Source organism: Melospiza melodia, chromosome 2 (assembly GCF_035770615.1).
Source record: "Melospiza melodia melodia isolate bMelMel2 chromosome 2, bMelMel2.pri, whole genome shotgun sequence".
In the NCBI taxonomy this organism is placed as follows: Eukaryota; Metazoa; Chordata; class Aves; order Passeriformes; family Passerellidae; genus Melospiza; species Melospiza melodia.
In genome coordinates this window covers 142,970,709-142,982,875 of record NC_086195.1, presented here as the reverse complement: position 1 = coordinate 142,982,875, position 12,167 = coordinate 142,970,709, and the positions used below count along the sequence as shown (strand labels likewise).

At 48.0% G+C, this 12,167-nt stretch overlaps 1 protein-coding gene across 2 annotated transcripts in view; it reads left to right on the top strand.

Annotated features, from left to right (window-relative positions):
• The window catches only part of RAB6A (RAB6A, member RAS oncogene family), a 42,914-nt gene extending 30,996 nt beyond the window's left edge, over positions 1-11,918 (top strand). For both annotated transcript variants that reach the window (XM_063150244.1, XM_063150243.1), the window contains exons 5-8: positions 900-1,011; positions 1,720-1,813; positions 6,844-6,910; positions 8,913-11,918. In XM_063150244.1, coding sequence (XP_063006314.1) covers positions 900-1,011; positions 1,720-1,813; positions 6,844-6,910; positions 8,913-8,977 — 338 coding nt within the window. In that variant the 3' untranslated portion in view covers positions 8,978-11,918. The remainder of the gene's footprint in view (positions 1-899; positions 1,012-1,719; positions 1,814-6,843; positions 6,911-8,912) is intronic.
• The last annotated feature ends 249 nt before the right edge of the window (positions 11,919-12,167 follow it).

The window sequence follows — 12,167 nt, the reverse complement described above, 5'->3', positions numbered from 1 at the left end:
ATTCAATATTGCAGTAAAGGGAATTAAGACACTGGCAAGTGATCAAGTCTTGGCTGTCTAGCATGCAATATATTACTTTGCAGTAGAAGCCATTAAAAAAAAATCAATACTTTTCAAGAACTGCTGCAGAGCCCTCCCCCTTTTCCTAAGCACTGAAACTACTTTGGCTGCTCACATGCTCTTTGTGTCACTAACTGGCGAATGCTGAGCTCTGTGGCAGCTTCCCTCCAACTCCCTTTTCCCTGTGGGATGCAACCATTCAAGCACCACAGAGTCTGGGATTCTTACCTTGCAGCTTTAAGGGTTGTACATGACGTGCCTGTGAAGAGGTTAAACTTCTGCTTTTGGTTTTATGCAAAGATTGAGGAGTTTTTGTTTTGAAGGCAAGCGTTCAGTGCACGGGAGTTGCTGCTGTGTTATATAACCCTGGGATTCCCTAAGGAAAATAAAAATTTATTCAAGTGTACAAGATGCAAGGCTGGAATTGAGGATTTTTGGAAAGCAGGGGAACTGTAGGAACCTCTGTAGGTGCACCAGCCATGAGTAGCAGAGTGCAAAAACTAATCCCCGCTCCCAACAGAAAATAATTCATGTAAAAATGAACTGAAACACAGTGATAAGACTTCTCATTTTAGGTGCTGTCAAAACCAAATTATAGATGGACTCAGCTCCCTCTGGGGCTTTGAGCCCACCTGTCAAGAGGCACTTTTCCATCTGAAACCAATGCCAGAGCTCTGTGTCCTTTAGTGGGGAGACTCAGGGTTCCACTCGCTGTTTCTCCATCACCCTCCTCCGTGACTGCACAGAAATGGAAGCTTTTCTTTCCAAGTGCAGATGTGTGTCCTGGTGAGCTGTGAGGGACAGCTGCAGTGCTAACCCTCTCCACTGTTCTCTGATAGATGTAAACTCCTTCCAGCAAACCACAAAGTGGATCGACGACGTCAGAACGGAACGGGGCAGCGATGTCATCATCATGCTGGTGGGGAATAAAACAGATCTAGCAGATAAGAGGTATGGGCCAATCACCCAGCTTTCCAATCCTGCTTTTCTTACTCTGCTGCTGTTTGCTCCTGTTTTAAGGAGTATGTTGTAATGTATTTGTTTTTTCTGGAGATGGCTGTGACTAGAGAAATCTCAATTTTAAATCCTCTTTCTTTTGACTAAGCCAAATTTCCATCACATGGCTGAAAAACCATCACCAGCTTGTACAGATGTCAGGGGAGAAGGGATTGTTAACTAGAGCCCACACCAGTGAATGAATAAACTGGTTACAAATACTTGTTCTTAATAATGTTCTGCCTAATGGGTGGAACACATATCCAGGGAAGAACAGGACAAAATGCCTCCCAAATGAGGTGGTTACACTTGGACTTTTGTGGAAATACTTTGGTTTTGGTTACTATTTTGGGACTGTGATTGCTAATTGTTCAGACATAAAAGCAGAGCTTTCTGGGCAGGGATTTGTGGGTGAGCACTTGGTTTTTCTGCTGGAATGCTGAGTTCTGCTTGGGTGTGCCATGGAAGTGAAGTGGTGATACCTGTCAGCAGCTGTACATTCCATGCAGGCAAAAAAAAAAAAAAAAAAACCCTTTAGGTGCTTTCAGATAAAGCACTTAAAGGTTTTTTTAAAGTGTAATAAATCTTAATTATTGAGGCATTTGTCCAGGTTTGGGTTTTATGAGTTTTTTTTTTCCTCTAACTCTGTGTTTTCTTCCCCAGACAAGTGTCCATTGAGGAAGGAGAAAGGAAAGCCAAAGAGTTGAATGTAATGTTCATTGAAACTAGTGCAAAAGCAGGATACAATGTAAAACAGGTGAGTGGCTGCAGGTAGCACACCCTCCTTGTGGGAGCAGCACTTCCCTGGGTCTTGGGAAGCCTTGGCACAGGGGGCAGTGGGAATTGTTGTCCACACACAGCAAGCAACACCTCAGAGCTCAATTGTTGGCTGAGGTTCTGAAGGATCTCTGGCCTTGCTTCACATGATTTGGGACTTCCTTCCCCTTAAATAACAGGGGAGTTATGGAAGAAGCTTTGTGAGTACAGAATCACACCTTGCTGGGCTTTGGATAATCCAGATTTGCTGTTTGGACTGAGAGTGAGACACAAAGCTGGGGAAGCACAGGTCTGAGGACTGTTTGTGTTGTGTTTCAGTGAATGAAACAAACCAGGGAAGGAGGAGCATGATGGCTTAAAATGCTCCCAGTGCCCAGGGAGACAGAGCAACTGCTGTTCCCACTCTGCTGGAAGGCACTGCAAGTGCCAGCAAATGTTTCTGGACAGCCAGAGCTATTTATTTCCAGAAGATGATGAATTGCTTTTGAATTGGGGAAAGCAGTGAAAGGTCTTTTGAACTGATGGGAGTGCAGAAAAACGAGGGTTTATGTTTATTTCAAATTGACAGAGTAGGTTTAGATTTGGTATTGGAAAGGAACTCCTCCCTGTGAGGGTGGGCAGGCCCTGGCACACAGAAGCTGTGGCTGCCCTGGATCCCTGGCAGTGCCCAAGGCCAGGCTGGACAGGGCTGGGAGCACCCTGGGACAGTGGTAGGTGTCCCTGCCATGGCAGGGGTGGCACTGGGTGATCTTTAGGTCCCTTTCCACCCAAACCATCAGGGATTCTGTGTGTATGGGTGACATTCCACATATATCTTGTATATGTAGTTACACAAATGGTTTCTGTGCAGAAGGCTACCAGGAGTAATAAAATAGGATTATAAACTGCTTCATGTTCTAGACAGGACTAAAGAGTCTGTTATTAAAATGTCCCTTGACTTTGCCTCTAAGTAGCAAAATGATTCCCTGTCTAATGGGATAATTATAGCAGTGTTAACTCAGAGCTGTTTCACTGCATCACCCACCATGGATGTGTTGGCTTCCAGGGTCCCTCAATTATCCTGCCACAACAGATAATTAGGGTTTGGATCCTGTGCTGCAATCCTTAATGAGTGCTTAGACCTGGGGCTGTGCCCTGAGAGCAGTTGCCTCACTGAGAGGAGTGATGATGATGATGAAGGAGCTCTACCCTCCCTCTTTCCTTCAGGGAGTTTCTGTGCCCTGCCACATTTCCACAGGTTCTGTAGCTGAGCCTGTGAGGGAGTTGTGGCTTTCAGGGCCAGCTGGAACCCTGGGGATGTGATGGTGTGCACACACATGAGTAGAAATTCAAAAAGAATTAAAAATGGATTTTTCTTACGAGTGTTGATCCGTGTGTTGCAGGTGTGGACTGGGATTCTCAAGGATTTCAAAGCTGCTCTATATTCTGGAGTATTTGTAACTCATTTTTATTGCCTTAATAAGCAGTTGTTTAAGCAGTTATCAAAGGATAAGACCTTCAATACCACCACTTAGACAGCTCCCTATTTCCTTGCAGCTTCTCTGCTAAATGGTGTGAATTTATTTCAGAACTTAGCAATAAATTCTCTCCCAGTGAAATGGGAAAGTACAACTGCAGAATGGGTCCCCTTCCCATAACCTATGTGAAATCCTTGATAAGCTGAATGCAAATTTGACCTTCCCATAACTGATAACTTCTCTCCACAATATATTCTGATCCTGCAGAACAATCACGGTCTCAGTTCATCTTCACACAGAATTTTCATCCAGAAACAGCTGAATTTCTTGTCCTGCTCGGGGAGGGAATGGCTGTGACTCCACAGTGGGAATCCAGGGGCCTTTTGTCCTTTGGTGCTGCTTTTAGCTTCTGGTTCGTGCTTTTCTGCTGGAAGAGATAAGAGGGAAGGGCACTGCCTGCAGCTCCCTGCAGCTGTGCTGCAGATGCACAGGGCCTGCCTTTGTGCTGGACCCCTGTAGGTGAGATGCTCTGTACTTCCAGCAGCAGCTATTCCAGTGCCAGGGTTTTCTGGAGCTATTCCAGTGCCAGCATCCTCTCCCAGCAGAGGCAGAGGGGATGGTGCTGCTGCCAGGCTTTTCCTGCCATTCCCTGAGTCGGGAAAGGGGAGAGCTCTGAGGATGGCACCTCACTGCTGCCTGCTGTTGGACCTGTGACTGCAGAGCTGTTTGCAGTCCTCAAAGCCGTTCACACTTACTGTTCCTCCTCACCTTTGGGCAGGGGGTGTTGAAGGAAAAATGAGTGGATATTAGGGAATAAAAGCATTGGTGGTGTTATTGTAGGGTTAAACCAGTGCAGCAGAGGGGAAAAGACTGGCTTTGGGATCCTGCAAAGCCTGATTGCCAGGGGAGCCTTAAGCTGGGAAGAGAAGTAGATAAGTTGCTCCTTTTAATGCAGAGAACTGTAGTCTGTGGTTCGTTCTGTCAGCCCTGACTGAGCTTTCAAAGACTTTGTGATTCTGCTCTGTCTCGGCGCTCTGTAGTTCAGGGAATCTTATTGTTAGTCCCTGGATTTCATGCCCAGAATATGTCAGGGTTCATTTTGCTGTCTTGTAGAAAGAGAGGGGAGGGAGGGCCCTGGAATTGCTGCCTCCTGGCACACTCCACGCTGGCCCTGCAAGAGCCAGGGATGAATGTGGGCCTTGGCAGAAGAACTTTCTCACGGCAGCAGCTCTCTGAGCACAGCCCCTCGTGACCCTGTTCTCACAGAGCTGGCCTTTCTCCTGTCTTCTGATTCTTACCCATCTGATGGGCAGGAATTACCCTCAGAGTTGCAGAGAATGAGAATTAGGGAGAGATTTTTGTTTGCCGTGTGTTGGGGAGCAGGGTTCTTGCCCAGCTTTTCCATCTGGACAGCGATCCTCCTGTCCTTTCCATGTTGCTGAAAACTGGTTTGTGCCTGCAGTCCTTTGTGACCCTGATCTGTTGGGATTTATTGGCTGGAGCAGCAGGCAAGGCACAGTTTGGCAAATGACTTGAAACTGATGGTGAGAGATGAGGCTTCTTTCCAGAGTTTATATCAGCAAGCAGATTGCAGAGTTGAGCGCTGAAAGAGTTTGTGTGGCTTTTAGTCTTTCAGCTGCTGCATTTAACTCCTGCCTTGGAAAAAAAGTCCTGGATGCTCATCAATACTTGTGTTTTTATACCCACACAAACATTGAAACATGTACATGTCTGTACAGACACACACTGGCTCGGGGCTGACAGCACCAGGAAGCTCAGAGGGCCCTGTGGGAAGGCTGCTTTCCAACCATCAGGAAGTTTCCCTAATTGGATTTATTCACATATGCTGGGGCTGATAAGCAGAAGGTTAATAAGAAATAAAGTTGATTTTTCTTAGTTGCCAAATTCCTATTTTTAGTCCGATAATTTAGGGGAGAAATGCTGCTAAAAGCATCATTTTATTCCTGGTCTTAATGTAAAGAAAGGATTACTGCATTTTAAATAGCCTTTCTGTCAGCACTGTTGTTTAAATGCAGGAATTCCAGTCGGTTCCATCAGCTGAGGATTTTTTAAAGACTCCTCACCCTTCCTGCATGTGGGCATTCCTGCTGTTGCTTTAGGTAGAGTTTAACATCTGGAGTTTTGTTGCTTCCTGGTCGGCCTGTGAGGATTTCCCTGAGGTTTCCAGGGAGGCTGGAAGGTCCAGGTTAATGGCAGAGGTCCACAGAAATACAGAGGGAGGCGTACTGGGCTTTTTTACTTTGGAACTGTTGGCTGCAATGAGGGACTTACATCGAGTCCCGACTTCTCAGAGCCATCCTTGGCTCAGATTGCAGTGTGTGCCAGATTGCTGCCAAGAAAGATCCCAGACAGACCTGGGGGCTTGCTTGTGGTGAGCTTGGAAGGGGCTGTAAGGCCAACAGTGTGACCTCAGGAAGGTGGGAGCATCACTGGGACACTGGGAGAGCCCAAATGGGGAAAGCCCTTGGGCAGGGACCCCCAGGGCTGCTCGGGTACCCACAGCCCTGATGTAAACAGGCTGGCAGTGCCTTGGCTGGGTTTTCTGTGCAAAGTGGGTCACTGGGAATAAGTGGTTTAGCTTTGTGTCATTTGAGGAGAGGCAGGACAGCAGAGGAACACGCCAGGCCTGACGTCAGAGCCGCAGGATCCAGGGATGCACAGGGAAGACGTGATGGAGGGACAGTATCCTGGGCAGGGGGACAGGCAGCTGGACCCAGGGCACTTCTCCTGCATTGTCCACAGGGTCCTCACCCAGAGGGCCCAGGAGAAGCTGTGTGGTGGCAATTACCAGCCTGAACCTCAGGGGCAGAGGTAGGAAATGCAGGAGAGGGAATTGGTCCTGTTCCATCTCGCCTCCTTCAAGTGGAATAAAACCTTGAGGAGAGTTTGGAACTCAGACCTTGCTGGGAAAATGGAGGTGGTGTGCAAGTGAGAGGCTTTGGATGCCTTTGTTCTGTGCTTTTTGTCCTGAATGTGGGCATAGGAAATCCATGGAGTGGGCACCAAGTGATGAGGATTAGGTTTGGCTGCGTTCCTTTTTCTGTTCCATAGGAACCTGAGCCACAGATAGGTGAGGCTTGGGAGAAATCCTTTCCATAGATCCCATTTTAGACACTCTTCCATGTGTGTCAGCAGGGCTGATGTGGTGACAGACTCCTGGATGGTGTGTTTGCCTTCATCAGCTTGTCCATGCTCCTCTGAAATCCTCTGGGGAAGTGTGGAAATCTAATTCCCACCTGCCCTGGGGAGGCTGTTGGGTCTGTGGACATGCATGGCAGGTATGGGGTGAAATGCTGGATCCCTCCCATCTTGTTTGCAGGGAAGGTGCAGGAGGTTTGCTGCACACAGCTCCCTGATCTCCACTGACAAGAGCTGTGCTCTGCCCTTTTCTGGGAAGAAAGGTGATGTTTGGTGTCGGGATTTTGGGGCTGAGCAGTGCAAATAGTGCTGGGGATGTGTTGGATCATTGTTTGAGCTGCCTCAGCCGGGGGGAGCCGTTGTTTTCATCTGTTCCCTCTGTGGTTCTTTGCAGCTTTTCCGACGTGTGGCAGCTGCCTTGCCCGGGATGGAAAGCACACAAGACAAAAGTAGAGAAGACAGTATCCTTTCTGTGCCTGTGCCAGGCATTACCCTGCACCAGGAGAATCCTCTGCAGCCCTCACTCAGCTCCTGGACATCCCAGAGAGAGGGGGAACGGGGGCAAGTAACCTGCGAGCTGAGCAAGGAGGATGGGTGGGTTGGAAGGCTGAGGGTGGAGAGGGAAGCAAGGGAGGAATGGTGATCCAAAAGGATTCTTTGCTTGGTGTTTGAGTGTGTGAAAGGTGGGAGGAAACAGCTGCCAAGAGGTCTGAACAAAAACCCCTGTGGTTCTTGCAGACCTGACTGACTGAATCCAAACCAAACTGTCCTGGAAGGGACCTCTGAAGGCCCCTTCTCTGATCCTCCTGCTCAAAGCGAGGCTGACTCCCAAACTGAGCCCGTTTCTCCAGGTCACATTCAGGGAAACTTGGGAAATCTCCAAGGATGGGGATCCCATAAACTCCCAGGGCAGCCTGGGACCCCAGGCAGCATCTCAGACTCAGCTGATGGGGTCTGTCTCAGCCAGGGGAAAGCAGGGGTGGAAAAGGCTTGAAAAGCAGTATGGCTACACTGGAATCACCAAGCTGGCCAGGTGGGTGTGCTTGGAATAGCAGCTTTACCAGGATTGCTGGTTTTATTTGCAGCGGGGATCGTGGAGCTGGTAAATAGGGGAGAAATTGTGCCTTGGCTGAAGGAGGTCTCAGGAACTGTGGGACCTAGCATTGAAATTCCATCAGAGCATCTGATTCATGGGGAAAAGAAGGTTTGGGAAGCTGGGGATTGCAGCTGCACAAGCTTTGTGTGGTAGGGACTTGAGTGATCAGAAATATTTTGTTATGCAGGTCCCCAAAAGGTTAATGAGCAACAATCTGTATTAATGAGGGGGTAGAGTGTACAGGCAGGGAGTTTGCTCAGCAGTCCCTAATGGGAGTGCATTTAGGGCTCTGGGAATTGGGCTGCCTGCAGATAGCAGGGATGGATGGAATCCTCTCTCCCAGGCTGCTGCATTAGGATTAACGGGGGCACTTCTGCAAAACATGGGGGGGTTCAAGGATCTTGACCCATTCGTGCTCTGAGACGAAGCTGGCAAGGCTCATGTCAAGATCTCCAACTTAAACACACTTTAAGCTTTAAATCAGCCAAGTGGACCAAACACAGGAGATTAATTGCCTGTCTTCTGTTCCAATTTCCATGTTTATTTTCTCCAAACCTCTTTAAAAAGCAGCTTCAACCCCCTGAAGAAATCAGTTGGCAGCACCAGCTGTGCGATCTCCGTGCCTCTGTGTTCTGTGATAAGGGCAAGGCTGGAGCCTTGTGGTGAACAGCTCTGAGCTGGGGATTAGCATTCAAAGCTCCTCCTGGGAAGGGCTCTGGGAGGCTGTAGCTGGAGGGCATCCGCTGGGAATTGAGCCCTGCTGCAGAGGGAGTCGCTTGTCACAGGCAGGCTGTGAGCAGCCAGCTCTGCAGTTACCTTGTGGGACATCAGCTGTCCCTGCAAGGGGGAGTGCAGGCTGGTGGCAGGGCTGTGCTGCCTGCTGGGGAGCAGAGAGGTTTGGTGAGGAGGTTGGGGTGGCACGGTGTGCAGTGGTGCCCAGGGAGTCATGGAGCCCCATTCCCAGAGGGATCTGAAGCCCTGTGGATGTGGCACTGGGGGACATGAGATGCTGGTGGCCTTGGCAGTGCTGGGGGAGCAGGTGGACTTGGAGATGTCAGCAGGCTCTTCCAGCCTGAGTGATTCTGTGGTTCTGCAGAAGCAGTGATTGGACCTTTCAGTGGATCCATGCATCGAATTCCCACAGCAAGAGAGCAGACTGGTTATACACAAACATTGGGGTCTGACATTGTTTCTGCTGCAAGTTTCATGTGCCAGTGCCAGGGCAGGAGGGGCAGGTGAGAAACCTTTCCTTTGGAGCTGGTCTTTGTCAGTATTTCAGCAGGAAGCACTGAGAATGCCATTCCAAATCCCGCTCTTGGTAGGGAAACAGAGTTGGAGATCTGTTTGCCTTAACTTCCTCCTTCCAGTGATTGACATAAAACTGGAAAAGCCTCAAGAGCAGCCTGTCAGTGAAGGAGGCTGTTCCTGCTAATACCATGTGGCTTCCACCTTTCTCCAGAACATCACTGCTTTCCCTCCCTGTCCTCTTCATTGACTGCAGTGTGAATATTGGCTTGAACCTTCCCCTTTCCGTAATAACGTATCGCAGTTCATCATCGCTGGCTGTCTCGTGGAGATGATCTTTAGCTTCACAAGCACACCCCACACACACACACACCAAAAAAAATGTCAGTGTCTTCATTATTTATAAGAAAAGAAAAAAAAAAGCCAAAATATTCCACCGTATTCTAGGTATAACTTTAAAAAAAAACAAAAGCAAAAAAAAAAGAAAAAAAAAACAAGAAGAAAATCCAAACAAAAAAATAGGTACAATTTCTTAATATTTGTTCCTTTTTTAATATGTTATGATATTGCACTTTGAAATGATGGCAACTGAGTAAGTTTGGAATTGGACCTAGATGAGATGTATGTGCAGAAGAAGGCTTGCAAATCTGACCCATTGGAATTTCTCTCAGAAACTGGGAATGTGTAGACAGCAGGCGCAATCACGGGGGGAGGCAGCAGATGCCGAGGGTTGAAGGCTTATAATTATTAAACACAAATTAACCCCAAGCTCTTAATTGCAAGTCTGCCTGGTGTCCAGAGCCAGCCTGGCCTTAGCAGGGGTTGGACACTGCTGGCTCTGGAGCTGGGAATTGTCGCCGAGGCAGCGGGGACACGTTTCCAAGGAAGCATTACTGGGAATACGGACGGGCTCTTTGGGATGAGTGGCTTCTGGAGGATTTGGGGGGGAAGGAAAGGGTGGATGTGCATTAGCAAAACACTTGCAGGAAACAGGGAAATAATGTTTCGAGTGCAAAATGAGTTTTCAGAGCATTTTTTTTTTTTTAGTCCTTTTTAAGTAGAGCACCAATGAAGTGAATTATTACTGCCCAAGAGATGGGAACATAACAGTTCAGCTGTTTGGAAGAGAAAGCATTTTGCTTCTTTGCTTTTTTAGGGGAAGTATTGAAATCAGGACTGGCACTAAAACCTGCCAGAGCCGATTGAAACCTTGGAGATTTGGGAGAAAGAGGGAAGAGCAGCTGGCTGCCCCAGCAGAGGGGGAATGGCACCCGCTCTTTCAGAGCGTGGCCATAGGTCCGTGGGGAAGGGGTGTTTACTTTGAGCCTGCAGAATCCTAGTTGAGGCATCTTAGATGGAAAGGGAGGGACTTGAGTAAGATGGAAACCAACTCCTGATTATGCAGATTTATGCCTTTATTTTTTAGCTCTTTTCTTTTTTTTATTATGTTTAGTCTTCCAAGTTGGTTTAGTTGGGTTCTCTAGAGCTGTATAGTTTGGTGAAATAGTTAGTAATTTAGTTTTCTATGGAATTAGGCTCACAATTAACCCTTTTTTTTTCTTTGGTATTTATTTCTTGGCTTTAATTTTTTTTTTTTTACTCTTTCCAATGCTGATTTTGTTGTTTTTCCTTTGGCTGAGGAATCTGTGTAGAGCTTTGCTGATGTTGCGAGATGTAGCTACCCGAGAAACACGGAATGAGACACACTAGAAGTGCACCCTTTTAATCTTTACTAGTCATTGTGAAGTTGCTGTGTAAGTTAATAAACACAATTGTAAATACATTGTTTGCTGGGCGACTCTGGCCGAGTTACAGTGCAGGAAGGAATTCTCGAGTCTGTGTTGCGATTGTGGATTAAATGGACAATTGCAAGGGAATATTCAGGCTCCTCCTTGGTTCTCTTCTGCCCCTCTCTCTACCATCTAAAATAACCACCTGGGGGAGAGGAAGGGAATCGTCCTCACCACCACTTTCCCCAGGAAGCGGGCATAAAAGAGTTGGAGTTGTTCATTCCTGAGGTGAATGCCAGGCTCATGCCCTGCCCTGGGTTTCTAGCAACTCTGCACAACAATAACTTAAAGGCAGAACGAGATGTAAAAGTGCTTTTCTAATGCAATATTAAAGGCGAATTTTTTTGACGTGGCATGTCTTGAAATAAACATCAATGATATGTGACAAAGGATCATTCTTTATTTAAAAGAAACTCTCTGGGGGAAGGAAACCTGGCTGCTTTTCCTTTGTTGTACTGTTCTTAACCGTGCTGAAATGCTTCATCCTGCTGCTTCTTCCTTTGCTTTGGTTTGCTTTTTTTCTCCTTTGGTTCTCCGTGCAGCTTCTGTTGGTCCTCATTTGGCTGTTCCCCACGAGCACATCCTTTTTTTTTTCCTTGCTCCTGATAGAACCAGCCCCCTCTGCTTCCCACAGTCCCAAGCTTTAAGCCCTGGATTTAAGGAGCTGGCTTAGCCCATTCGGGCTGTGATGGACCAGCAGCCTGGACGCTTTTCCTGGGAGACCTGAGAGCAGGTTTGTCCAGAACTCGCTGGAAACAAAGGTGTGGAGAGCAGCATTGCCACAGCTCCGTGTTCAGCACGGCCAGGGGGCTGCAGGAGCACGGCCAGGTATGTTCAGTGCACGTCCTTGCTGGTACCTGTGCTGCCTAACAGTGCTCACCCCAGCTCTCCAGAGAAAGCACACTGCCAAGGTGAGCACAGCAGCAGCGTGGCCTTTAGATTCATTGTTTGGTTTGGGTTTTTTCGCACCATCCGTCTGTCAGGTTTTAGATTTTGATTTTCTTTCACTCTGTGGGTGTGGCCAGTGGAGCCATGGGAACAGATGTTCTTAATGCTGATTTTTGTGCCATTTTCTGAGCGAAGGTCTCGGCTCTGTTTCTTTTCTCCTCCCTGCTCTGGCTTGCTCGTTGTACAGTCCATCATGCAGCTATTCCATGCCTCACGTTTTGTCTTTGTAAAAGTAGTTGAAGAAATTGTGTAAGGGGGGAAAAAAAAGGTTGCTTTTCTTCATGTTGGAATGTCACTGGTACCTCAGCTCTGTTTGATAATATGAACCAACAACGACAAGAGAACAAATCCTTAGTGCTTGAACTAAATAAATACCTGTCTCATTGGAAAGCTCTGCCTCTCTTCTCTCGGCATGTGCAGTGCAGCGCAGCGCGGGCAGGAGGAGCAGCTCCTCAGGGGAGGCTCTTGTGGGGCAGGAGCAGTTTTGGGGGGCTCTGTGGCAGGGAAGGCGTGCAGGGGTGCTGCAGGAGGAGTTTGGGGGGCTCTGTGGCAGGGAAGGCGTGCAGGGGTGCTCAGGAGGAGTTCTGGGGGGCTCTGTGGCACAGGGAAGGCGTGCAGGAGGAGTTTTGGGGGACTCTG